General features: G+C 44.6%; 1 protein-coding gene across 1 annotated transcript in view; it reads left to right on the top strand.

Annotated features, from left to right (window-relative positions):
* Window positions 1–27,149, top strand: part of LOC129327781 (zinc finger protein 160-like) — a 49,366-nt gene extending 22,217 nt beyond the window's left edge. The window contains exons 7-11 of the mRNA XM_054976536.1: window positions 8,069–8,297; window positions 9,370–9,477; window positions 10,098–10,205; window positions 11,933–12,034; window positions 23,616–27,149. Of these exons, the coding sequence (XP_054832511.1) occupies window positions 8,069–8,297; window positions 9,370–9,477; window positions 10,098–10,205; window positions 11,933–12,034; window positions 23,616–25,345 (2,277 nt within the window). The 3' untranslated portion in view covers window positions 25,346–27,149. The remainder of the gene's footprint in view (window positions 1–8,068; window positions 8,298–9,369; window positions 9,478–10,097; window positions 10,206–11,932; window positions 12,035–23,615) is intronic.
* The last annotated feature ends 310 nt before the right edge of the window (window positions 27,150–27,459 follow it).

Raw genomic sequence — 27,459 nt, 5'->3', positions numbered from 1 at the left:
GTTGAACGTAAAGCCTTAGAGGTTATCTGGGAAGTTTATGTACACAATGATTTATTGACCACAACATGCAGTGGAACACAAATTAAGCGGTGTTTTTGTTGCACAAAACTGTTTTTTGCTGAAACAGATTTGATGTAGAACAGTAAATGGCATGCCCTGGAGGTTGTGGACTAAGGAGAATTACCCTTGGTGTTCTGTTTTTGCTCAAAACAGCCAAGTGCATGCCATGAGTCCTGGGACTTGGAGCCTGTGAAGGGTATGCGGATGGGTGCCTCACTCCCCATCTAGGCCTCTCAATATGCGACTTGGCTGGTTCAGCTGCCTTTACCTGCTTTTTGAATGTATTTTTACTGGGGTGGTTGTTGAAACGAGTTTCATCTGGGGAGTGTTGCCAGCTATGGAACGGGAAATTCCTGGAGATCTGCAGGTGGAGCCTGGGGAAAGCGGGGTTTGGGGACGGGTGGGCCTCCGTGTGGGGTACAATGCTACAACTCCCACCGGCCCGAGGGGTGCTGAATCGCCCTGGCCAGCCACCTCCTCATCCCCACCCCCGCCTTCCCACTGGCCTGAGGGGCACTGAATCGCCTCGGTGGCCGCCTCCCCCCACCTCCTTGCCCCCCGCCTTCCCACTGACCTGAAGGGCGCTGAATCGCCCCAGCCGGCCATCTTCCCCTGCCACCTTCCCACCGGCCCGAGGGGCACTGAATCGCCCTGGCTGGCCACCTCCTCACCCCCACCCCTGCCTTCCCACTGGCCTGAGGGGCACTGAATCGCCTCGGTGGCCGCCTCCCCCCCACCTCCTCGCCCCCCCCGCCTTCCCACTGGCCTGAGGGGCGCTGAATCGCCCCAGCTGGCCATCTTCCCCTGCCACCTTCCCACCGGCCTGAGGGGCACTGAATCGCCCTGGCTGGCCACCTCCTCACCCCCACCCCTGCCTTCCCACTGGCCTGAGGGGCACTGAATTGCCTCGGTGGCCGCCTCCCCCCCACCTCCTCGCCCCCCCCCACCTTCCCACTTGCCTGAGGGGCACTGAATTTCCCCAGCCAGCTGCCTTACTGGCCCGAGGGACGTGGAATCCCCCCGGCTGGCCGCCTCCCCCCCTCCCCTCCCTTTCCACTGGCTGGAGGGACACTGAATCGCCCCGGCTGGCCGCCTCCTCGCCCCCACCCCCCACCTTCCCCCTCACCTCTTCTTTCTCCCCCTTACTGGCTTTTTCTTCTGAGACCCGATCTACCTTCGCCTTTCTTGGCTGCTGCACAGGTAGACCTGGCCTCTGGACCCACAGAGTCTTGTACTGTCTTCAGTTGTCTGCAGTTTCCTTGACCTGATTTTTACCTCAAAACACAGAGTTCCACAGCTAACCAATCAAAGTGGGATGGGGGGGAGCAAGCAGGCAGGAGCCTGCCAGCCCCACAGGGAGATTGGCAACCCTAGTGAACTTTGAGGGGAGGTGCATTTGACCTCAGGACACATTCAAAGACTCCCAATAGCAACTGCATACTGTTTAGAATGTGGAGGGTGAGGCCCAATCAGGTCGTATATGCAAATGACCACTGTATTCCAACTGTCTCTGGGGAGGTGAGGTGTGGAATGTTGTGAGCCCTAATCAGCCTGCATATGCAAATGACCTTGAATGGCTGGGCCAATCAGGGAAGAGTGACCAAGCTGGAAGTGGACAGGTCCCTAGTGCTTGTCAGGTCCCTGAGCAGTCTTGTTTGCTGCCTCAGACAATTTATTTGGAAAGGCACAATAAAAACCCATTTAAATCTATCTCTTTTGAATGAGAAGGAAGGGTGGATGCATTGGCACATGTTGAGGTTTACCTGGGATTTTTTTAAAAAAAATTTATTGGATGGGTTAACATACATTCCACAAATCATTTTATTACATATTTCCCCTTATATTGATATGTGACCCACCTCCCCCCCTTTTCTATGTTGACTCCCAACAGCACTACGACTCTTATTTCTTATCATTAACTCTACATTACTTTCATTTGTCCCTATTATTAAAGGCAAAGTTGTAACTTATTATTCATTACTACATTTCTATAGTTTTCAATAGACTACCCTTATGCTATCAGATCCCCTTACTTTTCAAAATCAGTTTTAATTTAAAATTTCTTCCAATCTATAAAAAAGTATTTTCTTGAATTTATTCTCATAACTATCTTAGCAATTTGATCATTTCAACCATATAGCACAGTTTAACTCCCATCTTCCATATATTACAATTTGTTTCCTTAACCAATTCAATATAACTTTGCATTTTTACCATAGATTCAATCCCTTAAATAGCTCTTGTAGCTTAAAGCTGGAAACTTAGTCCTTCAGGTATTTCCCATCTGTAGCTTAAATCTTACACTTTTATCTCTCAGCTTTTTCCCCAATAAATTTTAATTTTTACTTTCTCCTAATCTATAAAAATTACTTGACTTTCATTCTCATAACTTCTTATAGATTTATCCATTTCTACCATATACAACAGTTTAAATTTAATTTTCAACATATTCTAATTTTGTTCCATTAACCATTTAGATGCAGCTCAGATTTTAACTGTAAATTCAGTCCTTTAAATTACTCTTGCGGCTTAAAGCTAGAAACTTAGTCCTTCAGGTAATTCCTGCAACTTAAATTTTGAACTACTGTCTCTCAGCTTTGGTGGTAGTTCTCTGCTCTTTTTGTTTTCTCTCCTGCTCCTGCTAAGGTGCTCTTTCATAATTCCTTCTCTGCTTTCCTCCATTAACAGTGAACTTTCAGCTTGCCATTTCAGGGTTTCCTCTTTCACTCTTCTAATTTTCCCTTGATTAGTATTATCTCTTTGTAAATTCTTCTGTTGCATATAACTGGAGTTGACTCTGTATGCCACGACCAAATTTGTTGTTAACTCTTCTGACTGCTTGTTTAAAAATTCTGTCAAAACTTCAATCATTTGCTCTTGCATACCCTGTGATATTTCCTCTAGCACATCGCAAATTCCCGGTTCTTTTCCTGTAGTTTCATATTTGCTTCCTGACACATGATCTTGAAATGCTTGCTTTTCAACTTTTAAACTAGGTAACAAATCAGTGTCTTTTCCCTCCATCTCTTGAGTTGTCTGCTTTGTAGATTGTGGCTCCTCCTTCTCCATTTCTACTTTAATTAAATCCTTTATGTTTTTAATCAGACTTTCTCCCATTTTCTGCATAGATTGGCTCAGTTCTTTATTTCCCTCTGTGACTTTCCCCCCCAGCAATTCTATAGCCGTTCCTATGGCAGCCTGCCATTTCTTCTTTACTTTCTTCATGCTCCTAAGCTGGTTTTCTTCCCGCCCCAAAACTCCGTTTTTAGTATTCCACTTTTTTATATTTTAGTTCAAATATATTGTTTTTGTTAGTTTAAGAGTCCAATCTACTATAATCTCACCAAATGACGGGCGGAAATTCTCCATGGTAGCTTCCTTCGTCCTTTTCCCTTCTCAGAATGGTGGGCATCCACTTCCTTTTGTCCTCTCGTTGCTTTGTCTCGCGTTTTTCCATTCATTTTCCTTCCGTGGTCTTCTTTGCAGTTCCCACTTCCTTCTTGCTCTCCAGACTAAGCCTCTCTAGGCAGTGACACTCTCTGTTCTTCATGCATTCTGCCCTCTCGCGATATTTGCTCCACAGCTTCTCAGCCTCCTCCCTTTTCTCAACGTCAGTTATCTCTTCCGAAACCACAGGTATGCATAAACAAAAGTTATTTTCTCTTCTTTAGCACTTTATAGTCTATTGAGTTCCACTTCTTTCTTCAAAATGCCTTGCTCCTTTCTTGTGTTATCAACACGATCCACAATATTAACTTTTAATTAAAACTCTCTTCTAGTTTTGAGTCCGAAAGCAAGATAAAGATCTTTACCTCAATTTGTTCCGTTTGGGTCTTTTGTGCTGTTTCTTTTGTTTCAAATTGGCCAAATCTGGTACTGAAGCTTGGTTTCTGGTGACCTTATGTCAATCCAATGACTCCAAGAGCACTACAGAGATTTTAGCTCACCCTTCTCCGAGGGGACCTCAAGGCGCTGAGGAAAATCCTTATCTAGGACTCCCCCTGCCGCCGAGATCACTCACTCTCAGGGTCTCGTAGCGTTCTAGCCCCTCTTCTCCCTGTAGAGGGGTGACAGCTGGCGATCTAAGCACCTGGCCTGCCCAAACAGTCACTCTTGATGGTCCAGCTCCCCGGACCACGTCAGATCACCATTATCCAAACCAGAAGTCCAGGTTTACCTGGGATTTTAGTCTGATGGTTTTAAATCAGAATGTTCTAACTGCAACCTGTAAGCAGCCTTGATTCCAGAGGAAAAGAGGGGCACAACAGACTTTACTAAGTAAATAATTGGCCACTTGCCCTGACCTAGATAGTCCAGGTGAGCCTGATCTCGTCAGTCCTCAGAAACTAATGGGTCAGCCTAGTCTAGTAATTGGATGGGAGACCTCCAACAAGGACCAGGGTTTCGGAGGCAGGCAATGGCAAGCCACATCTGTTAGACTCTTGCCATGAAACCCCTACCAGGGGTCGCCATAAGTCCACTCTGACTTGAGGGCACTCTCCACCACCAAGTGGCCCCATAGGAACACAGACTGCGAGTGCTGCGCTTCCCTTTCATCACAACCCCCAGAACTGCCTATCCAGGGAATAAATTTTCCTGGCCGAGTTTGAATTGTTATGATTCCGTAACAATTATTTATTTATTAATTAGCTCTAGCTGCAGATTCATTGAGAGATTTAAAACGCCTCAGTTTATTTCAGGGTCTCAGATCCCAGGCATCACTGCCAAACTAATGAATGGGACGGGTCACAGGTAAAGGATCTCATGCCTCTAACATGCCTTGAGAAAGGTGTGAGGGTGAGAAATGAGAAGAAGGAAGGCAATGGGCCAGTCATCTGTGGCAGGGGAGAATAGCAATATTCCGATGAGAAACCGGTTTTCTTTTGTGAAAAGTAAGAGGCATGCCACCTTCTAGAGCAAAGACAGCAGAACAGACATGACCCAGAAGGGCATAAGTATGGTTGCCAACTTCCAGGTGGGGTCTGGAGACAACCAACACCCCCCCCCCAAATTAGTAGGAATCCGCAGACTATAGAGGAAGTGATCTCTATGCTACAGACATCACTTCACTTGGAGAAAATGGCTGCTTTGGAGGCTGGGCTCCATGGAATTATACCCCTTGCCCTGGTGGTACTTCCATTCCCCAAACCCTGCCTTCCCCCAATCTCTACCCCAAATCCCTAGGAATTTCCCAACCAGATTTGGCAATCCTATGCACAAGAAATCCCCAAAGAGACCTATATCAAGGTGGCAAATGCAGAGGAGGGGGTTCCCTGTGAATCAGCATCAGTCAGAGGGACTGGAAGTCCCAGTGAGAATATATAATCCTCCAGTGAGCCTCGCGGCCAAGAAATACTGGGATAGTTCCAATCATGAGACGGAATTTGGCTCGTGAGGAAAAGTAGAGGGGTGAGGCTCACTCCTGCCGGGATCCGCGTAACATGTTGTTTATTGGAGCTGCCATGACCTGGAACTGTCAACTGGTTTATAAAGCGGGTCTGGCCAGGAGGTGCTTACAGGGACTGGGCACAGTCTTCTACCGAATACGTTGTTTGCCAAAGTGTGTCACTGGAGCCAATATAATGTGTTGGTACTCATCTTTCAGGCCCCAAATGGCTTGATTATGCTTGCCAACCTCCGGGCAGGGCTGGGAGTTCTCCCTGAATTACAATCCCAGACTAAAGAGAACAATTCCCCAGGAGAAAAGGGCAGCTTTGGAAGGTGGACGCTGTGAGATCACATCCCTACTGAGTTCCGTCCCCTCCCCAAACCTTCCCCTCCCCAGGTTCCCCTCCCCAAATCTTCAGGAATTTTCCAACCCAAAGTTGGGAAAGCTAATCCAGGCTCTTATTCTGAGTTTGGCTGAGGAGACCTTATTGTGGGACCCCATCAAAGAAATTTAGTTGGGGGCGGGGAAGGACAGGAAAACTTTCTCAGTAGCTGCACCTCCTCTTGAGAACTCCCCATCCCAGCCCCCCTGTACTGCAGATAGTTTCTTTTCTACAGATCTTCCAAGATCATCTGAATTTTTTGTCCTTGTAGGCCTTTTCCGTTGAGTCTGTCTTGTGTTTGTGTTTCTGTGGTGGTTATTTATTGTAAAACTCTAGTAGTATAAATTAGATTGTGACATAGTTCTTAATTCTAAATGCAAAAATGGGGTGAGACTGAGTATTCTAATACCTAAATACATTGATACGCCGAATATCGTCACAGAGGACTTTGTGGTATGGCAAGTGCAAGTGACCTTCAGTTTTACCATTAGAGGGGCGTCTGGTTGAATGTAAAACCTTAGAAGACATTGTCTGGGAAGTTTATTTACACAATGATTGATTGGCCACAACATGCTGTGGAACACACATTAAGTGGTGTTTTTGCATCACAAAATTGTTTTCCTCAAACAGATTTGATGTAGAACCTGCATGCCATGGAGGTTGTGCACAAGGAGTGAAATCCTAACCAGAGTTACTCCATTGATTTCAGTGGGCTTAGACTGGAGTAATTCTGCTTAGGATTTCCGTGTAAAGGGACTTTGTGTTCTCTTTTTGCACAAAACAGCAAATTGCATGCCATGAGTCCCGGAACTTGGCACCTATGAAAGTTTTGTGGATGGGTGCCTCACTCCCCATCTAGGCCTCCCTAATATGTGAGTTGGCTGATTACGGTGCCTTTACCTGTAGTTCAAATGTATTTTTGTTGTTTAAAATGAGTTTAGTTTGGGAAGAGTGTAATAAATTTAAACCATCTCCTGCCCTTATATCTAGAATGTTGTTCTTGCCTTCATCTGACTTTTCCTATTGGTTTCTGCTCCCTCCCCACAAAGTCTGTAATATCCTGGTTCCCTGCTCTTCCTGATTAATTTTGGCCAGAAAGAGCTTAATAAAAGTACAGTATTTAAGGCTTTCTTTTCTAAAATATTGTTTTAAAGGATCATTAACATCTCCCTACCTTTTTGCCTTGTTGGCCATTCCATTCCCTACCTGCTTTTACATGGTCACCTCTGGCTCTCCAGGCGGATGCTACAATTCCCAGGATCTCCCTGGAACCCGAAGATTTCCTGGAGATGGATGCGTTTAAGAGCAGGCTGGAAAACCGAGGCTGGTGGGCTGCAGCCCTGGGACAATTCCCCCCCCCCTTTTGAGGGAAATTTGCTGAAATCCGTCAGGGATCCTCCTCTCCTAAGGACAACCAAGCCCTGAAAAGTGCTAAGGGATGTTAGCCCAAATAGGGAACCCCTGTATGTACAACCCAATTAATAGACATAAGGTGCTGATTCTGGAAAGAAAAGCATAATGAACTAATGCAGAATAGTGGAGGAGAAAACATTACAAGCTTTTTTGTCAAGGTACATAGCCAGCCTACAGAGGTTATATACCTTTTCAGATGTCATTGGAATGTTAATGGATACATGTTTTCCATACCTAATTTCCATATCAAACACCTGCCGTCTTTATTGTTGTCAGTGTACCGTGTTGAGTCTGGTTACTATATCTACTGCATACCTTCTATAGAAGGTTCAGACATTAACTATTTTGAGTTCTACACAGCACAGGTGCAGTCTCACATAATCAAAAGTTTCACTCCATTGTTTTAGAGAAGAACATGTTCTTTGGGGATCTAAAACCTCTTTCCTCTCGTTCCTTGTACAAAAACGTCCAATTTTTCTGCTGTGCCTTATTCACTCTTATGCTCCCACATTAATAACAATAACAACATTCAATGTATATACCACCCTTCAGGCCACCTTAACACTCACTCAGTGCGATTTACAAAATATATTATTATCCCCACAACAACGATCACCCCGTGAGGTGGGTGGGGCTGAGAGAGCTCCGGAAGAGCTGTGACTGACCCAAGGTAAACCAGCTGGCTTGTAGCAGGGGAATCAAACCCGGTTCTCTAGATGAGAGTCCTGCCGCTCTTAACCAGTACTCCAAACTGGCTCTCCATCTTAGCTATAACCCGATCAACCCCATTTCCTCCTACCGAGAAGCCGTTGTGGCTTCCTTAGAACCAGACTCAGATCCCTCAGGGGATCCCTTGCTTTTCAATGAATGGGGACAAGATGCTTGGCACGTCGCAGGAAAAAGGCATTGACAAAAGGCACCCGAAACCCTCTCCAGCAGCGGCCACTAGCATCGCTGCAGGGAATCGCCGGACATACGGGGAGAAACAGCGACACCTGCCGGTCGTCGAGGGCAAAAGAAGGCACAACCGGAGGCGGAAGCGGCGGGATTGGGGTCGGCCTCGCGAGCCTTCGCAGGCAGAACGCGCGAGATCTGGCTCCGTGTGCGCGGCTTGCAAGACGGAGTCCCCGTGACTCTCAGGCTGCGCGAACTGGCAGGCTCTCGAGCGTCTTTGTGTGAAATATCTTGCCTGTTTCTGCTCCTGGAGAAGGCGGGAAAACCGAGGCCTCTGGGCTGCTGCCGTGGGACTCTTGCCTTCCTCTCTTTCAGAGGGAATCTGCTGGAAACTGCGGCTCTTCTTCGTTTTTCCTGCTTGAAGGTCGAATTTGGCTTTCCCGTGGCTGCAGCAAAAGTGAGTTGATGATTCTCTCTCGTGAGAGTTCCGGTGCAAGAAGCAGGTGGGGGTCAGGCAGGAATTGAGAGAGAGAAACATGGCGGGAGGGAGCGCAGGGGAAAGAAAAGGCGAAAGAGAGGCTGCCCTGGCATGCAACCAGCCCGAGTCCCTAACCGAATAATTTCCCTCCTTAGTTTTTAAAATACGAAATTCAACCGCTCCTCATAATACTGCAGTTTGCTGCAGCACCTCCATTATACTTCTCCTTTTCCTTTTAAATCCAAAATCTCCTGAGATACAGAACGTTATTGGCACTTCAGGTGCAAGCTGTACATGTTGCAATCCTAGCAGAAGGAGCAAAGATCAGTAAACATCAGCACAAAAGCTTGCTATTCTATGGCACACGCCTGCTCCTACCCCCGGTTTGTTATAAGAAAGACTACAAAGAGTACAAATGATATGATCTTCATAAATGGCCCAGCTTATGTTTATTGAACTGGATGAAAGCTTTAGAGTAGAACAGAACTCCTTCTCAGTCAAAGACATTTAAAGCAGAGTAATTGCTTGAAAATGCCACTGGGTATTTCTGGATTGCAACATGCAAGACAGTAGTCTCTGAGGCTGGAAAAATAATTTTTATTGCTATTTTGTTGTGTAGTGCATTTTCTAAAAAAATTGAATGAGCTGTATTAGGCATATGCTTAGTTACTTAAATGCTCAGGAACGCCAAGAGATGAATCAAATGGGTGTCTTCTCCTAATTCAGAGACCCCCTCCATGATGTCCTTTGCAGAGGTGGCCGTGCTCTTCACGGAGGAGGAATGGGCTCTCCTGGATCCGGCCCAGAGAGCTCTCTACTGGGAAGTGATGCAGGAAATTTACGAGACTGTGGCTTCTCTGGGTAAGGGTCTTTCCCCTTTTTTCCTTGATAGGGAAGAGAATGTTTTCCTCATCTGCCACTGAGGCAAACACCAACTCTCCTTCTCCTAAGTTTGCAGTGCCTCTGAATGAATGCATTCAACACTTTTGTGCTCTGAGGAGAAATCTCTAGCTGGAGAAGGCTCTGATTGGGAAGGACGGATGACATCCCAATTGAAACCGTCATTGCAGAGCCCCCCTCCGTCCTCTCTGCTGAGCGGTTCCAGGAACACTGCTGTGGTATTTTGGAGGGACAGGAAGGTGCTCTTTGGCCTCCAGTTTGAACTTCCTCCCCCTTTTCATGATCCCCTCCTACATTCATACCCCTGGAAAAACCACAGGGCACCCCAGTTTTTCAGCTGACATCTCTGAAAGATGTTATCCCACACCCCACAATCTCTCCTCCTTCCCTCTCATTCTAGCTTTTTTATCTGTTTATAAGTGTATATGTAATCTGATACTTTCCTTGTGCTCATCTTGGCACCAAGACATTGTAGGCACCTTGAATACTGGAAATGACCTCTGTCCCCCTAACTCCCCTGGCACAAAACGTTCTTAGAAGGACTAAATCCTTTCTTGTTCTTTTCCTGCTCCGCCTTGAAGGGCTTTTGGTCCCAGGGTCATTCCTTGATTCTCAGCTGCCTCCAAGGGAAATGCTGTTCCTCCAGAGCTCTGAGGAAATGGGAAGGCGTGGAAAGGTCCCCTTGTCAGGTAAGAGAGTCGAAGCAAAGCAGTAAAGGTCATTTCTGGGTATTTGTTTATTTATTAGATTTCTATCCTGCCCTCTGCATATGCAGGCTCAGGGAGGGTTACAACAGTCCTATTATATAAAAGGCTAACCGTGTTCCAGCCAAGGCCAGGATCAGTAGCGGAGCAGGTGGGATGCCTACCCCCCCCCCCTTCACCCAGCTAGAATCAGGAGCAGATCAGGAGCCTTCAGATCAGATGCTGGGATCAGGCACAGAGCAGGGGGTGATGCCCACCACCTCCGTTCAACTTGCTGAGATCAGACACGGAGCGGGTGGCAGTTCCTGCCTCTCTTTACTAGTAAAACATAATTTACATTAAAACTTCAGTAAAACTGCAGCGTCCAGTTTTCATAACGGCTGCTCTCATGGATGCAACTTCCAAAACATTAGCCACATCAGGGCCATAGCAGACTGGAGAGCAAACGCACGGCTACTTCAAGGAACAGCAGCTCCGTGTCTGGTTTCTTCCCCCTTCCCTTCTTTCTTGACCACCACACACACAATCTTCTGCCCTTCTGCTGGGTGGAGGAGTCAGAGCTCAGTGGTTAGAGCGTTTACTTTGCTTGTAGAAGGTCCCCAGTTCAACCCCCAGCATCTCCAGTGAATGGATCTCACACAGGAGGTGTTTGGAAAGCCCTTTCTGTGCCTGTGACCAGAGTGGATAATATTTGGCCTGAGACCTGAGTCAGTGACAAGTTGGCAGACGAACCAGTGGTCTGACTCAGTTTAAGGCAGGGTCACGAGTTCAAATTCCAACGTCCTCCTCCCCACATACTGGCTAAATTCAGCAATACTGTGTTCAATCTCATTGTCACTTTCAAGGCAAACAGATAACCCCCCCCACAAACACCATGATGTTCTCCATTTCCCCCTCTCCTGCCCACCATTCCCCCCCACCCCTTCCCACATTGCTAATAGGGAGCTCTCTGCCTCTTTTCCAAACCATTGATTGGTCTATTGCAGTAGAGTTTTTACCCTGTAGCAATAGACCAGTAAAATGACAAAAAGCCTGGAGGAGGATGGAGAATGGCGGCTGTGAGGAGAATTGAGACTCGTTTGAATGGGGAGGGAGAGGGGAACATCCGCCCCTCCCTTTCTGTGCTTTCCGAGAACCTGTTTGGGGAGGATCTCCCAGGAAAGATTATATATCAAGAGAGGTTTGGGGAACTCCAAATCAGAGCTGAGGAAAGCCCAGAAGTGTGACAAAAATAATGTGACGTCATGCAGAAGCCCAATTAAAATCCACTCTCATTTGGAGGAAACACAGAAGAAGAGCTCCATGTGGAAGAAATGATGAAGAACGCATAGGAGATAGTAGATCTTTTTGACGTTCAGTGTATATAAGAAAAGTCATGTCTAAATGGTGTGTTCTCGAATTCCCCCAGCTATAGAAAATCACATTCCCAATGATGGCCACGCCATTAAACAGGAGGAAGTGGAAGAAGCATGTGTCCAGGACCCCAAGGACACAGAACTAGCAGCAGGTACCTGCTTGGAATGTGGTGGGACCCTTTAAGGTTTGAGAATTAGGTTTCTATTTAATTTTACCCTGGAAAGACCCTTTGAACCCTGGAAAGACCCTTGTAGGTTGGCCCACTTCTCAAAGTCATCCGAGAACAATTTTCTCCTCTCTCAGACATCCTCTCTTTATAGATTGTAGATTCCCTATCTCTCTTCCTCCTCACACAGATGATGGGACTTTGAGGGAAGAGGAAGGCCTTGCCTCGGAAGGAGTGCTGGACAGGTTACCAGGACGCTCTCGAGAGAACGTGTCCTTCCCAGCTGAGCCAGGTGAGAGTGAGTCTCCTCTCCTTTGCTCCTGCAGAAACAGGGGCGGCAGTGCCAGGAAGGGTCTCTTCTTTGGGCCCCCCAAGTTCTTACGTTATGCTGGCACGGGAGATTTGAGTTAGGAGGAAGTTCCCCGATCATTCTCCCTCCCCTTCCTTATTCCCTGTGTTCCCTGCTGGACCCCGGCCTGTTGCCTCTTACAGCAAGGCAGGCAGCCCCTTGCTCCTCTCTCCAGAAGCAAAGCAGGCCTGTGGAGACCAGAAGAAACACACGCCAGGTGACAAAATGATGTTGTCTCTTTCGTTACTGGCTTTCAGTGTGAAAACGAGGGGATTTGGGGAAGACCTCCTGTGCAGGAAGAGAAATGGGGGTGGGGGGAAGCAAGACAACCAAGGGTCCATTTCAAAGCATTCCTTGGGATGTTTTTCTATGGGATCTCCGCCTGTTTTGTTTTGTCTGATGAAGGAATGAAAATAAAAGGTGTTCTATTTTCATATGGGAACGTTCTTGTGGGTGCCACTTCCAGGACAGTAGCCATGTCAGGGCCAAACTAAACATGACAGAGAATGCACAGCCCTTCCCAGCAGCAGCAGCTCCATTTCTGGATTCCTCTTCCTCCCCTTTGATGACCTATCCTGCCACCACCTTCTGTTCTGAGGAGGCGTTGTAGCTCAGTGGGTGGAGGTCCTGCTTTGCCTCTTGGGGCTGTCGGACATGGTGCCGGAGACATCTAGACCGATTGTTCTGGCTGAATGCTCCCTGTCAGGGCTGGCCCAGAACTTACTTGCTTTATTGGCAGCCTTGGGCCACTCTCAGCTAGGAGGGCAGTATTGTAGGGAGGGGATCTGAGATGATCCACTAATGAGTTAGGAACCATAGACCTCACCGCTATGTTGTATTGGATTCCTGCTAATGCCATCTTTGTGAACTTGTATCTATTTACCCTATGGCATTGGTTACGGAAATGTTCCTGATATCGAGTGTACTAATCTCACACTTTGTAGTCTGCCTTGAGTCTCAGTGAGAAAGGTGGACTATAAATGATATAAATAAAAGAATAGTATTAAAAAACAGGGACAGGCCCCACTCTGGACTGCATCTTTTGCGCTGAGCCTTTGAGGGAAGGTCTTCTTTTGGGTTTGGAGACTGGGCCTGAACCCATGGTCTGACCGTTACCCACTGAAGGCAAGCGGGAATATGGCACTAAAGCCCTGCAAAAAGGGGGGAGATGTTAAAATAGTTCTCCCCTGGAGGGTCATAGATCCTTCTGGGTTCCAGAAGGCTTGTTCATCCCAATTATTTAAATAATCTTGACATCTTCTGACTCCTAAATTTGAAGCTTTACTGGGTCAAGAGAAGAGAATTAGCTGCGACACATTTGCAACGCCTGAAATAGTCACCCAAGACTAACACCTGGTCTATAGCCGAGGCGTCCCTCTGCACGTCTCCAGAATGCAAGCCAAATGATGTCATGGGGTGTGTCTGTGTGACTGTGTGTGTGTGTGAGAGAGAGAGACACACACAATTGTGGCGATCTCTTGCTCTGAGTACTGGTGAACTGTTGTGCAGTGTGCAGGAATGGGAGGGCAGCCAAATTAAAAAGGGGGAAGAGAGTTTCTCATCCCTCCTTCGTTACAACCGATATACTGGGAAACTAACTTTGCCTGAATGCTCCCAGGGAAACACTGAGCTGCTTTAATTATGGATGGTAGAAAGAGTTTAATACAGCTAAATGCATGTAGGAGTGGCGGAGTGCCTTGCAAATGGCTGGGTTGGGATGAGGACGACTGCCCTTGCTTCTGTTTGCATGCTTAGTGGACTGGGTGTTTCCTGGTGGTAGCAGCTGCCTGTAGACCTACTCTGTGGTGTCTCGATGCAATGCTGAAGCATTCACAAAAAAATGGTTGCTACGATATCACAGATCCGGGTAACCAAGTAGGTTGGAACAAAAGAAAAATATAAAATATAACTTTGAATGTAAGAGAAAAGATTAAAAACACAAGTGTCTAATTTAATTAATCAGATAAAAACACATAAGTTAGATTTAAAAACATCCATGATACAGTTGAACATATAAGTACTAAAACTTTGTATATATTCAAATAAAACCACGAACATACAGGTAAATTAGTACAGTTCATCTCTAGGTATAGAACCCCAAACCAGATGCAGTTTGGACCGAAAGGCCTTCCTCGGTGGTATGCATATCTCATAAACAGTATTCTACCAATATAATAAATAAATAACAAAAGTTGACCTAGCACAAAATGTACACTGAGATGTAATAGCGTGGAGTGAATTCCAGTGAATTTCTCCCCGGAACAGCATTTATTTATTTATTTGTTTATAGTCCACCTTTCTCATTGACAGTCAAGGCAGATTACATAGTGTGAGATCAGTACAATTAGTAGCAAGCACAAGGGTAAGCATTTTCATACAGAGTCAAAGACGTTTCTTATAAACAATATCATAGGGTAAATTAATACAAGTTTACAGAGACATAGCATTAGCAAGGATCCATTACAGGGTTGAAGGATAGCTGAAACCGAACTTAACCACTTCAAGGATTGACATTAGACAACATGAAGCACAAGCAGCATATATGAGTACATATTCAAAGCAACAGTTAATATGTAAAGTAATATAATGGTGGGGCCCATGGTTCCCAACTAGGAGTGGTCACCCCCAAGAGATTTCCTGCTTCTGGTTTACCGAGAGCAAGAAAAAAATTCGGGTAAACCCAAAACCCGAAGCAAGCTGCTTCAGGTTCGAGTATTTAAGCCAATTAGGCATTTTTAGGGAAGATTTGGCCATTGTTTCCAATGGGAAACGCTGCTCCTGGCTATCCGGGGGCTTGGGGGTGGCATTTCCTTCCTAATAATACCAAATCTGCAGGGGATCCTCTCCCAACCCTCCTCTCAAGACCACTCAAGTTTCAGGGAGATAGGAAAGTCCCCCCAGCCGCCCTCGATCTCCATTGTTCCCTGTGGGGAAAATGGTAGGGGATGGTTCCCAGGAGGCTGGGGGTGGCATTTTGCTAGCAAAATGCATCAAACCTACAGGGAATGCTCTCCCAACCGTCCTATCACGGCCTCCCAAGTTTCAGGGAGATTGGACTTTGGGGGGCCATGTTATGCCCCCCCCCAAGGTTCTCCAAGCCACATTATTCCCTATGAGGACTAACATCACACCAGAATAGAAAAGAATCCAGTAGCACCTTTAAGACTAACCAACTTTACTGTAGCATAAGATTCTGAGAATCACAGTTCTCTTCATCAGATGCATGGAGGGTAACTGGTCAGATATATAGGGGGAGAGGGGAGGTGGGGAGTAGATGCAATCAGTAGCTTCTGATAATGAGACAACCATTTATAGTCTCTATTCAATCCAAGCCTAACTGAAACAAATTTACATATGAATTCCAATTCAGCAGCTTCCCATTGGATTCTGTTTTTGAAGGTTTCTGTTGAATTACAGTGACATTTGAGTCCTTGATGGAATGTCCTGGTAGATTGAAGTATTCTCCCACTGGTTTCTGGATGTTGCCATTTTTAATGTCAGATTTGTGTCCATTTATTCTTTTGTGCAGAGGTTGGCTGGTTTGTCCAATGTACAGAGCAGATGGACATTGTTGGCACATGAGGGCATATATCATGGTGGAGGATGAGCAGCTGTAAGAGCCAGAAATAGTGTAGTTGACGCCATTGGGTCCTGTAATTGTATTTCCTGGGTAGATATGAGGGCAGAGCTGGCATCTTGGTCTGTTTTCGGGTCTGTTATCTTTGCTGGTGACTCTGCTAGCCAATTCATGGTTGTAGGTGAGAAGTCGTTTAAGGTTGGGTGGCTGTCTGTAGGAAAGGAGAGGTCTTCCACTTAGGGCTTGTGAGAACAGGCTGGCCAGCCAGTGCCACTTTCCATTGTTCCCAATGAGGACCAAACTTCACATCAGAGAATCATACCAACAAAAATTCAATTTAAATAAATTTAATGTATTAGATTTATGGTAACAGCAGCCATTAATGTTACCTTAACATTTATTACATCAATATTAAATTATTAAAAGAGGGACTACCCCCCCCCAATGCTGGCTTCAGGCTGAAACTGTGAGACACTCTAGAGGAACCCGAGGTAATCTCCATGTACAGCATGGAGACACAGAGTCTATCCAGCAGAGGAAGTCTTTCAATGTCTCACTGTAGGCCAAGGAAAAATGTAGGCTGGCCAAAATACAAGCTTCCAATTTATATCCCCTGCAGCATCTCCTTCCAGAGAATCCGTTGGCTGGAAGGAGGATGCAACAGTAGGATTGGACACTCCTACCTCCCCCCTCCCTTCTCTGATCTCCCTCCCTCCTCTCCCTGGTACTGCTATCAGTTCAGCAACCTTTATTGGCATTACTGTACCACTATCCCTCCTTAACTACCCTGCCATTCAGAAAAAAAGGAGGGAATCTCTGACAGCAGCACTTTTCGTGCTGTTTGCAAGCAACTTTGCAAACAGCTAGGAAAGTGTTGCTTTCAAGTTTCCTGCCTTTTTTTACCGGATGGGAGGGGGTGGAGGAGGTTCTAGTGAGTCACTCACTCCTTCCCCTCCCCTCTGCTAAGAAAGAGCAGGAAGCTTGCATTTTTCAGAACTTTGCTGGCTGTTTGCAAATGTAAACAGGCCAACATCTTCCTGAATCGAGCCTGATTCGGGTATTTAACCTGAATTGGAATCCCGAAGCACACATCCCTATTCCCAACTCATTAGCAAAACATCCGGGGGGGCCTCCCTATAATACCGGCCTCCTATTAGTGAAACATCCAGGATTCCCTCCCTACAATACTGTCCTCCAATCTGAGTAAAAAGCCTTTTTGAATAATTCAGTTTTGCATTGTTTGCGGAAAGCCAGGAGTGTAGGAGCTCTCTTGACCTCCTCAGGCAGGCTGTTCCATAGGGTAGGGGCCACCACAGACCATGTACGGTCTGCAGTTGAGTTTGCCCATGTGCAGGCTGGTATCTGCAAGAGACCCTGTTTGGATGAGTGAAGCTGCTGAGGAGGGACATAGAGAGGGAAGCGGTCCCATAGGTATATCAGGCCAAGACCATGAAGAGCTTTGTATGTAACAATCAGTACCTTGAATTGAGCAGGGTAGCTGATAAGTAGCCAATGGAGTGACTGCAGGATGAGAGTGATGTTCATGCTCCTGCTAACAGTCAAACTGCAGCATTTTGCACCAATTGGAGCCTCCTAGTTAACTTAGATGGAATACCAATATATAATGCATTACAATAGTCAAGTTTTGTTGTTACCATGGCATGGATCCAGGTGGCCAGGTCGGCTGTGTCAAGATAAGAAGCCATCTTCCAAGTTAGAGTGAGATTGTAGAAAGCATTTTTTTGCAGCTGTTTTAACTTGTTTTTCTAGTAGCAGCATTGGATCCAATATAACCCCTAGGCTCTTAACTGAGTCTACAAGGGTCAGACAAACTCCATTGAAAGTGGGGAGTACAATGTCTTTCAGGACATCTGACTTCCCAGCAAGCCTCACTTTGATCTTGTCTGGGTTTAATTTCAATTTGTTATTTTTCAGCCATTTCACCACAGCTGTCAGGCAGCGATCTAAGATTTCTACTGCATCCTGTGGGGACCTAGATAGTGAGATAATAGAGTTGGGTGTCTTCTGCATATTGATGACATCCAACTCCATAACTGCGAATGAGTTCTCCTAAAGGTTTTACGTAGAGGTTGAATAACATGGGAGATAGGATTGCACCCTGTGGGACCCCATAAAATAGTTATCATTCTGGAGATAGCTGATCTCCGACAGCAACCCTTTGAGTCTGCTCCATGAGAAACAATTTAAACCAGTCCAGGGTGCATCCTTTGATGCCCACGTCTGTTTTTAAATGCCTCCAGACAAAAAAGCTCTCCTCTTAAATTTCAAAAATATAACAACAATTTACTAAAATGTAAATGTGCAAAGGTGCAATCAATCCTATATATTCAAAATATTATTCCAATTACATATATCACAGTCAGTCCTTTCTAAACACACAGATATTTTTACTTGTACCAATTTGTCAAAAATGCAAGGCAACCAGAATCTTCATTCTTCAACAAACAGTTACATAACCAGTAAATCTGGAAACAAATACAAGACCAAATATCCCAGTACAACAGTCTATACAACAGTATAGTCGTTACCAAAGTGCCAATGAGTTTCTTACAGCAGTTCAGAAAAGGGGCTTCTTCTCATTCAAAGAAGTATATTTCAAAGCAGTAACTTGAAACGGAGTAGTAATAAATCTGCCTGGTGGTAGTAAAGCTAGCTTTACTGACCAAAGGCTAGCTTCAAAGGTTTCGCAGTAGCTGCTTCTTCAGGAGCGACTCTGCAATCTTCAACCACTTCAAAGTTTCGCAAAGCATTCAATTTCCTTCTGGTAGCCACAAGAGCACTGTCCATCAGGGCCTCAACAGGATGGCATGGTCTACTATGTCAAAGGCTGCAGACAGATCCAGGAGGAGCAATAAGATGGCCTTTGTCTTTATTCAGGCACGAAACAGGGCAATTCATCAAGTCAGGAGTTTACCCATAAGTCTGTTGGAAGACCCCAAAGAATGCCAATTGAGCACGGCACCGGGACTTTTTTACTCAGGTGATAGGGCTGTGCTGTAAGGAAGTGGTTCAGAGATATGCCTCAGTATAGTGACAGGGACTTTAGACTATCCTACTAGGTACTTTCTGTTAGATATGCTCCCTTTGGATAGTTTCTCTGTTTAATATGTCACGTCCAATTACATGTGTTGTATTTCAGCAGAGTTTCATCTCTGTATTCTTGCATTTGAATTTATATTTTCTAATTTCTGCAATGCTTGGTATATTGTTCTGTTTATTGAATGTTGGTGCTGTTGATCAACTGCTGCTGCTGAGTGTGAAGGCGTGGCATTCAGGCCCCCCTGCATGGAAAGGGCCAAGCAGCCCCTCCGATCAGGGAAGCTGAGCAGGGCTATGGAGCAGCTGGTGGGGGGTGCAAGACACAGGGATTGGCTCGTGGGACCGGTGCTCCTCCCAAGTGGGAGGGAACAACAGCCCTGAGTGGGGAAGGAGGTGGGGGCGGAGCCACATCCATGAGGCCCTATAAAAGGAGGGGGGCAGGGTAGACACGGAGGAAGCCAGATCCAGCCTAGTCAAGCGTGAGGGAGAGGAAACCAGGCTGGTCTGAGGGGGGAGAGCAGGATCAAGTGAGCTTGTAAACCCATCCTTCCCTGTTCTGAGGCCTATCCACTGCACAGTCTTGGCAGAAAGGGCACCCTGGAGGGTGAACCTCCCCTAGGCACTGATCCCTTGATGGCGGAGGCTGACAGCCGCTCATATCTGTTGATTGCCTCTCCCTCATGCTCTGCCATGCTCTGAATGGGGCCTTCTGCAGATAGAAACTTGCAAATGGGCAAGATCTGCAGCTGCCTGCACACTCTTTCTGCAAAATACGCACAACTGACTTATTCATGGGGCTTTTTTACTCAGGTGATAGGGCTGTGCTGTAAGGAAATGGTTCAGAGATATGCTTTAGTATAGTGCCTGGGACTTTAAACTATCCTACTAGGTACTAGCTCCCTTTGGATACTTTCTCTGTTGTTTAATAATGTCCACTTACACGTGTTTTGCTTCAGCAGAATTTCATCTCTCTATTCCTGTATTTGAATGTATACTTCTATCATTTCTGCAATGCTTAGTCTATTGTTCTGTTTATTGAATGTTGGAGCTGTTGATCAAATTGACTTAGACGGTGCAATCACCTTCTCAGTGTGAAAGGTGAACTGTCAATAACCTAAACAAACAAACAAATGGTGAGTTCCTATTAAATACAATACTAAATGGGATGGATTCCAAAATACCAAGATACAGAGGGAAAACTCCCAGGAACCCCTCAACTGTATACTATATATATCAAAATTTAATTACACTATCATGATCCAAATACAAAGATATACACAATTTCATACAATGTTACAATATTACAAAGACTCATTCCATAAATACAATCACATATTATACATTTCCAAGGTGCTGTAATAGACAGGAGCCAATTCTGTTACACAGTTAAATCCTTTCCTATGCCAATGGGTTGAAAGGAAACAAATCTCTATAGTCAAAAGAGGTGTGAATTCCAAATAGCTGCAGATTTCATAGTAGAAAATCTAGATGGCAAATTCCAGAGTACACCATCCGGGTCCCTCCCCGGTTCTCCTGGTAGTTGGCAACGAGCCCGCCAGCTAAAACTGCTCGTTTCGGATTCCCTTCTTCTCAGCCTCCTTTCTGCCATAAAAATGTCACAAATTACCAGCTACACTTAATACAAACATTTAAACAGTACAGTTAACTTCTTTAACTTACATATACATAACTTCCGAAGTCACAGTCTCCAACTTAATGTGCTCACAGCAAGGCTTTCTCCTTCCAGTCAGTGATAATACACAACAGGTGCCTGTCTACAGTTCCGTGTCTCTTTATTCTTTCCTCTTTCCTTTTTCTCGTTCCTCTTAAAGGCACAGTACTCTCTGTCCTCCATACCTCATTGCTGCAGATCCAACACTACTCACAGGAATACTGCAAAGTTAATTTCATTGTTTAACCCATGGGGTACCAGACAATTCATTCTATAGATCCATTGAGTCTCCAATTGCAGTAACTTGTTGTTGTTGCTGTTATTAGATTGCACTACCTCAAGTACTGAAAATCTAAGTTCTGTTTCGTTGTCATGACACTGAGTGAAATGATCCACTAATGGGGCTTCTAGGTTTCTTGTACGAATTTTAGAAAGATGTTCCCTTATTCTTACTCTAACTGGTCGTTTCGTACTGCCCACATATGGCCAATTCCTTCGCATTAAACGTAACTCTACCAATGTCTCGGATTTCAAACAGAAGGCACTTAACATGAGTAGAGGCTTTGAATTGAGAGGATATCCGAGAAAAGTGGTAGATGGTGCCCGGAGGCGGGCAATAGCTAAACCGCGGCAGGACTTATTAAGAACTCATTATATACAGAGGCATGTTGATGGGGGTGTTACATGGGGACTTGAATTTTCCCATTTAGCTGGTAATATTGCCAGTATTGTTAAAAGGCATTGGCATATCATCAAGGATATACCAGGATGTGACATACCTTTGAAGGTCGGGTTCAGACGAACTCGCAGTTTGCGTGACGTTTTGGTACATTCAGACTTCAGGGAGGACATCGTTCCGTCTTTATTGCCAATTGGCCATCATACTTGTGGCCACTGTAATGTATGTGCCCTAAGTATACCTTTAACATCGATTAAACATCCTGGGACGGGAAGGCCACTTTATTCCAAGTCCTTTTCGACATGTTCTACGTCACAAGTGGTATATATTATTCAATGTCCATGTCCCCTGTTTTATGTGGGCAGTACGAAACGACAACAAGTTACTGCAATTGGAGACTCAATGGATCTATAGAATGAATTGTCTGGTACCCCATGGGTTAAACAATGAAATTAACTTTGCAGTATTCCTGTGAGTAGTGTTGGATCTGCAGCAATGAGGTATGGAGGACAGAGAGTACTGTGCCTTTAAGAGGAACGAGAAAAAGGAAAGAGGAAAGAATAAAGAGGCACGGAACTGTAGACAGGCACCTGTTGTGTATTATCACTGATTGGAAGGAGAAAGCCTTGCTGTGAGCACATTAAGTTGGAGACTGTGACTTCGGAAGTTATGTATAGGTAAGTTAAAGAAGTTAACTGTACTGTTTAAATGTTTGTATTAAGTGTAGCTGGTAATTTGTGACATTTTTATGGCAGAAAGGAGGCTGAGAAGAAGGGAATCCGAAACGAGCAGTTTTAGCTGGCGGGCTCGTTGCCAACTACCAGGAGAACCGGGGAGGGACCCGGATGGTGTACTCTGGAATTTGCCATCTAGATTTTCTACTATGAAATCTGCAGCTATTTGGAATTCACACCTCTTTTGACTATAGAGATTTGTTTCCTTTCAACCCATTGGCATAGGAAAGGATTTAACTGTATCTGCAGCTATTTGGAATTCACACCTCTTTTGACTATAGAGATTTGTTTCCTTTCAAGCCATTGGCATAGGAAAGGATTTAACTGTGTAACAGAATTGGCTCCTGTCTATTACAGCACCTTGGAAATGTATAATATGTGATTGTATTTATGGAATGAGTCTTTGTAATATTGTAACATTGTATGAAATTGTGTATATCTTTGTATTTGGATCATGATAGTGTAATTAAATTTTGATATATATAGTATACAGTTGAGGGGTTCCTGGGAGTTTTCCCTCTGTATCTTGGAGTTCCTATTAAAACCAGATTTTTAAATGATCCGTATTTCTTGCTATTTGTCCCTACCATGGAAGAATATCTGTTTTCCAAAGACAGCCCTCTCTCTCGCCTGGAGAAAGAGTGTTTGTCCAGGACTTGAAGGAAGCAGAGCTTCTAGCAGGTACTTCATTGGTTGTGGGGATCATCTATTGTCTAAAAACTGGCATCCCATTTAATTTCACAGAGGACATGTGGATCTCCCACTCTGGGTTTTCCAGAAGGAATGTGTGATTCGTCTCTTGCAAAGAGCTTGTGAAGAGCCAAAGGTTTTTCAGTTAGGGTAGTGGCAACTCTACCGGAGGAACCTAGGATTGGGAGGGAGGGAGAGTTGAACAGTTAGTCTTCTTTAAGGGTCAGCTTGCCACTCTTCAACTACTGTGAGTGATGGAGAGCTCTTGGGCTTTGCTGGTTCCATTTGCGTTGGGTGGCTTTTGGCTTGTGGTTGCTGTTGTGTGTTTGGCTAAGGCTTCTGTTCCCAGGAGAAAGCATTGGATTCCCCACACCCAGGAAACAAGGAAAAGTCACTGGGGGGGGGCTTCTCCAGGGTCTCATAGAATTGGACCCCATGGTCTAATTCTCTTGAAACTTGGGGAGGGGGGGGGGTTAATGTAGAGGCAGCAGTAGCTCTGCTTTAGTTTTGCTTGAAAATCAGTCCCTTCAGGCCCCTAGAGAGATTACCCTATAGAGAATGCAGCTGAATAATTTTGGATTCCTGGGAAACAAAATCTGAATGCAAAACTGGTATTTTTAGAACCGAATGTCTGAAATGCTGATATTTATGGCCTTCCTGATACCAGAATCTGAAAAAGCACCCAATTTTTTAAAGCGCAGATCCCTCTTTCCAAGTTTTGGCATGACGCCATCCACTCCTGTCCGGAACTGAACCCTGAATGAGATGATGTTCCTTACATGCTGATTACTGTACAAGAATGTGTTTCTTCCGGATTTCCTAGTCATGTTGGAGTCCTGGGAGGGCCGAGTTCACTTTCCTTCATTGAAAGGATTTCTGCCCAAGAAACACTGAGAGTCCAATTGCCCTCTCTTCCCCTTCCTCCAACCATAATATCAGGAAAGAAAGGAAGCCTCATATTTAGCCTGCTGGGTGCTCCTCTGGAGAGTCCTTAGAAGTAACTGCAGAGAAATAAAACAAGGTTTTTGCCTGGAGATTGCTGAGGGTTTAGTGGCCTCTAGTTCTCATTGGGGAAAATATTGCTTGGTAATTGCTGTCTTATATTCCATCAGGGCATGAGTGGGAGACAAAGAGTGGCAAGGAACCAGGAGGAATGGCTGTGGCAAGAGTGGAGGATGTGGAGGCAGAAGAGGAAGGGTTCAGGTATCAATTGAGGGCTATGAAAAAACAAAACATTCAAACAGGAGGAAAGCCCTATCAATACTTGGAGTGTGGGAAGAGTGTCTCTCAGAATGACAACCTTAAGTTTCACCAGAAAATTCACAAAGAGGAGAAGCCAAATAAATGTTTGGAGTGTGGGAAGAGCTTCTCTCAGAATCGCTACCTAACGATACATCAAAGGATTCACACAGGGGAGAAGCCATATAAATGTTTGGAGTGTGGGAAGAGCTTCTCTTGGAAATCCGATCTAACTGTACATCAAAGGATTCACACAGGGGAGAAGCCATATAAATGTTTGGAGTGTGGGAAGAACTTCTCTCAGAATCACCACCTAACTGAACATCAACGAACTCACACTGGGGAGAGGCCATATAAATGTTTGGAATGTGGGAAGAGCTTCTCTATTAATGGCGGACTTACTCTACATCAAAGAATTCACACAGGAGTGAAGCCATTTCAGTGCTTGGAGTGTGGAAAGCTCTTCTCACGGAATTGCAGCCTTACTTTGCATCGGAAGATTCACACAGGGGAGAAGCCATATAAATGTTTGGAGTGTGGGAAGTTCTTCTCACGGAATTGCAGCCTTACTTTGCATCAGAGGATTCACACAGGGGAGAAGCCATATACATGTTTGGAGTGTGGGAAGAGCTTCTCACGGAATCATCATCTAACTGAACATCAAAGGATTCACACAGCAGAAAAGCCATATAAGTGTTTGACGTGCGGGAAGAGCTTCTCTCGGAATGACAGCCTTTCTTCACATCAGAAAAGTCACACAGGGGAGAAGCCATTTAAATGCTTAGAGTGTGGAAAGAGCTTCAGCCACAGTAGCCACCTAACTGTCCATCGCAGAGTTCACACACTGGAAAAACCATATGAATGTTCTGTTTGTAGGAAGAGCTTTTCTCATAAATCTGTCCTTATTCAACATAAGAGGGTGCACACAGGGGAGAAGCCTTTTCAGTGCTCAGATTGTAGCAAGTGCTTTTCTGATACATCAGGCCTTTTTCGACACAAGAGAATTCACACAGGCGAGAAGCCATATAAATGTTTGAAGTGTGGAAAGAGCTTCAGTCGAAGTAACAGCCTTGCTATGCATCAAAACATTCACACAAAGGAGAAACCATACAAATGCTCATATTGTGGCAAGAGTTTTTCTTTTACATCAGGCCTTACTTATCATCACAGAATTCACACAGGGGAGAAGCCATTCAAATGTGCAGATTGTAGCATGAGCTTTTCTGAAAAAAGAAGCCTTATTCAACATCAGAGAAGGCACACAGGAGAGAAGCCATTCAAATGCTCAGATTGTAGCAAGAGCTTTTCTGTTAAATCAAGCCTCATTCAACACTGGAGAATTCACACAGGGGAGAAGCCCTACAAATGCTTGGAGTGTGGGAAGAGCTTCTCTTGGCACAGTGGCCTAAGAGTACATCAGAGAATTCACACAAAGGAGAAGCCATACAAATGCTTGGCATGTGGGAAAAACTTCTCAGTGAGCAGCAGCCTAAAAATACATCAGAGGATTCACACGGGGGAGAAGCCTTATAAATGTTTGAAATGTGGCGAGAGCTTCTGTCGGAGAGACAGCCTTAATTCACACCAAAACATTCATATATAAATGCCGAAGGAGGGAGTTGTTGGAATTCAACTTTCACTGTACATATGAAGACTGTGATAGAGAAACTGTACAAGTGGATTAGATTGAAATCAACTGGATTTAAATCATTAGTAAGGTCGATTTAAATCATGGTTTTCTATATAAAGGCTCATTCTTGGCTGATTTTTATCATCTTAATATTTACAACCCTGATGAAGATTTCATTTTTAGAAATGTCAATCATAAAATTGTTTATGTTCTTTTTCAGCATTTCTTTAACTTTGTATTGGATTTTTGCTAATGTTATGTCTTTGTAAACTTGCATTTATTTCTCCTTTGGCATTTTTTATTGAAATCTCACACAACGTAATACGCCTTGAGTTTCAGTGAGCAAGGCAGAGTGTAAATGACATGAATAAATAAATACCTATTCTTATATTTGCTTAAACATCCATGTTAACTAATGTGGTTAAACAAAAATATTTCCAAATGGGATCTCTTTTAAGGGTGAGAATAATATGAATTGCAGGCGCCTCTAGCAAAGATCAAAAGACATCTAGTGTCTTCTGTTCTAGAAGTTTCACTTTCATTTGTAGTGTTTACTCCTTACACTTAGCACTTAATATTCTCTTACCAGATCTATTCCACCCCAAACAATCTTTTATTCATTGACGAGCTTGGTATCTGTGCTTTACTATGGTATTCAACTACTCTAAATCCAGTTATAATATTTAGGGGTATGTAACATTTTTTGTTTTTGTTTTTTTAAATTGGCAATCCTAGTGAAATTTTAGGGAAAGACTGGGAGGTGCATTTTACCTCAGAACACATTCAATTCCTTCTAATAGTAACTGCATACTATTTAGAATGCGGAGGTTGAGAATCAATCCAGCCACATACAGAAATGATCTCTGAGTTCCAACTTCTTTGGGGTGGGGGCGTGGTGTGTGGAACGTTGTGAACCCCAATCTGCCTGCATATGCAAATGACCTTGAAAGGCTGGCCCAATCAGGGAAGAGTGGCCAAGCTGGCAGTGGGTGGGGGTAGAAGCAGGCAGTAGCCTGCCAGCCACACAGGGAAGCTGTATCTCTGGAAAAACACATTTTACCTCTTTTTACTCCATTAGGGGGCGAATTTCTTAAAATCCCTTCTTAGTAGGTGAAAGGAATCATGAAAGGAATGGAATGTTCTCCCTAAATTATGTTTCTAGGCCCAGGAGTTTGGGCTGGGCATTGATGAGTCAGTCAAGACGCTTGTCTTTATATATAGACGTTCTTGAAACTTATCACTTAAGAGGTGAGGGGTTGATCATGTGTACATGGGTTTGCAGAGGAAACATAGGATTGAGGTCTGTTTCTCAACTCTTAATGTTTTTTTTAAATGTTGCTGTTAAGAAGAGGCATGTTATCTGTGCAGATGGAACTTGAGTTTAGATAACTGCAAAACCAATAGTTTGCCTTGGTGTTTTCTAAATAGAAAAATTACTCAAAATAATCTTACAAAACCCTCTGGGAGATCATGACATAAGGGCCCTAAGGAATGAATTTTTTTTTTAATATCTAACATAAAAAACTACAAAAGACTACAAAGTATAATGGGGGGAAAAAAAGAAAAGGAACTGGGAAAAAGGGAAGAGCAACATACAGACAACAAACGCTACACTACATATCTTGTATTCCCTTCATGCTGCAATTTTTCTTAAAAGTTAACTTTCTAATATGCTATCAGATTGGTAGATCTTATACAATACAGACTATGTTCAGGATCAGGTTTTCCTCCCCCCCCCCTACGTCTCGGTCTCAGTTCTCTCTGCGCAGCTGGAGCGGCTGTGCCCGCTCTCTCCTCCCCCCCCCCCCACTTTCCCCTTCAGACTTTGGACTTTCTTCTTGCTGGAACTCCTGATGGTTGAACAAAAAGTCTGTCAGCTGCGCTTCCGATATAATCTTGTAGGTTTGATCCTTATATCTAAACCAGACGCCTTCTGGAAACAACCATTTATATTTTACATCACATTTCCTCAAGAAAGCCACAAGTCCTTTATACTTAAATCTTCTTTTACGAGCCAAAAATGGAACATCCTTCAATATTTTAACCTTATTGCCCAAATAATCCAAGTCCACATTGTACGAATTATA

This window comes from Eublepharis macularius, chromosome 4, assembly GCF_028583425.1.
Source record: "Eublepharis macularius isolate TG4126 chromosome 4, MPM_Emac_v1.0, whole genome shotgun sequence".
NCBI classification, from domain to species: domain Eukaryota; kingdom Metazoa; phylum Chordata; class Lepidosauria; order Squamata; family Eublepharidae; genus Eublepharis; species Eublepharis macularius.
The sequence above is the reverse complement of the archived record's forward strand: the minus strand, read 5'-3'. Positions and strand labels throughout refer to the sequence as shown.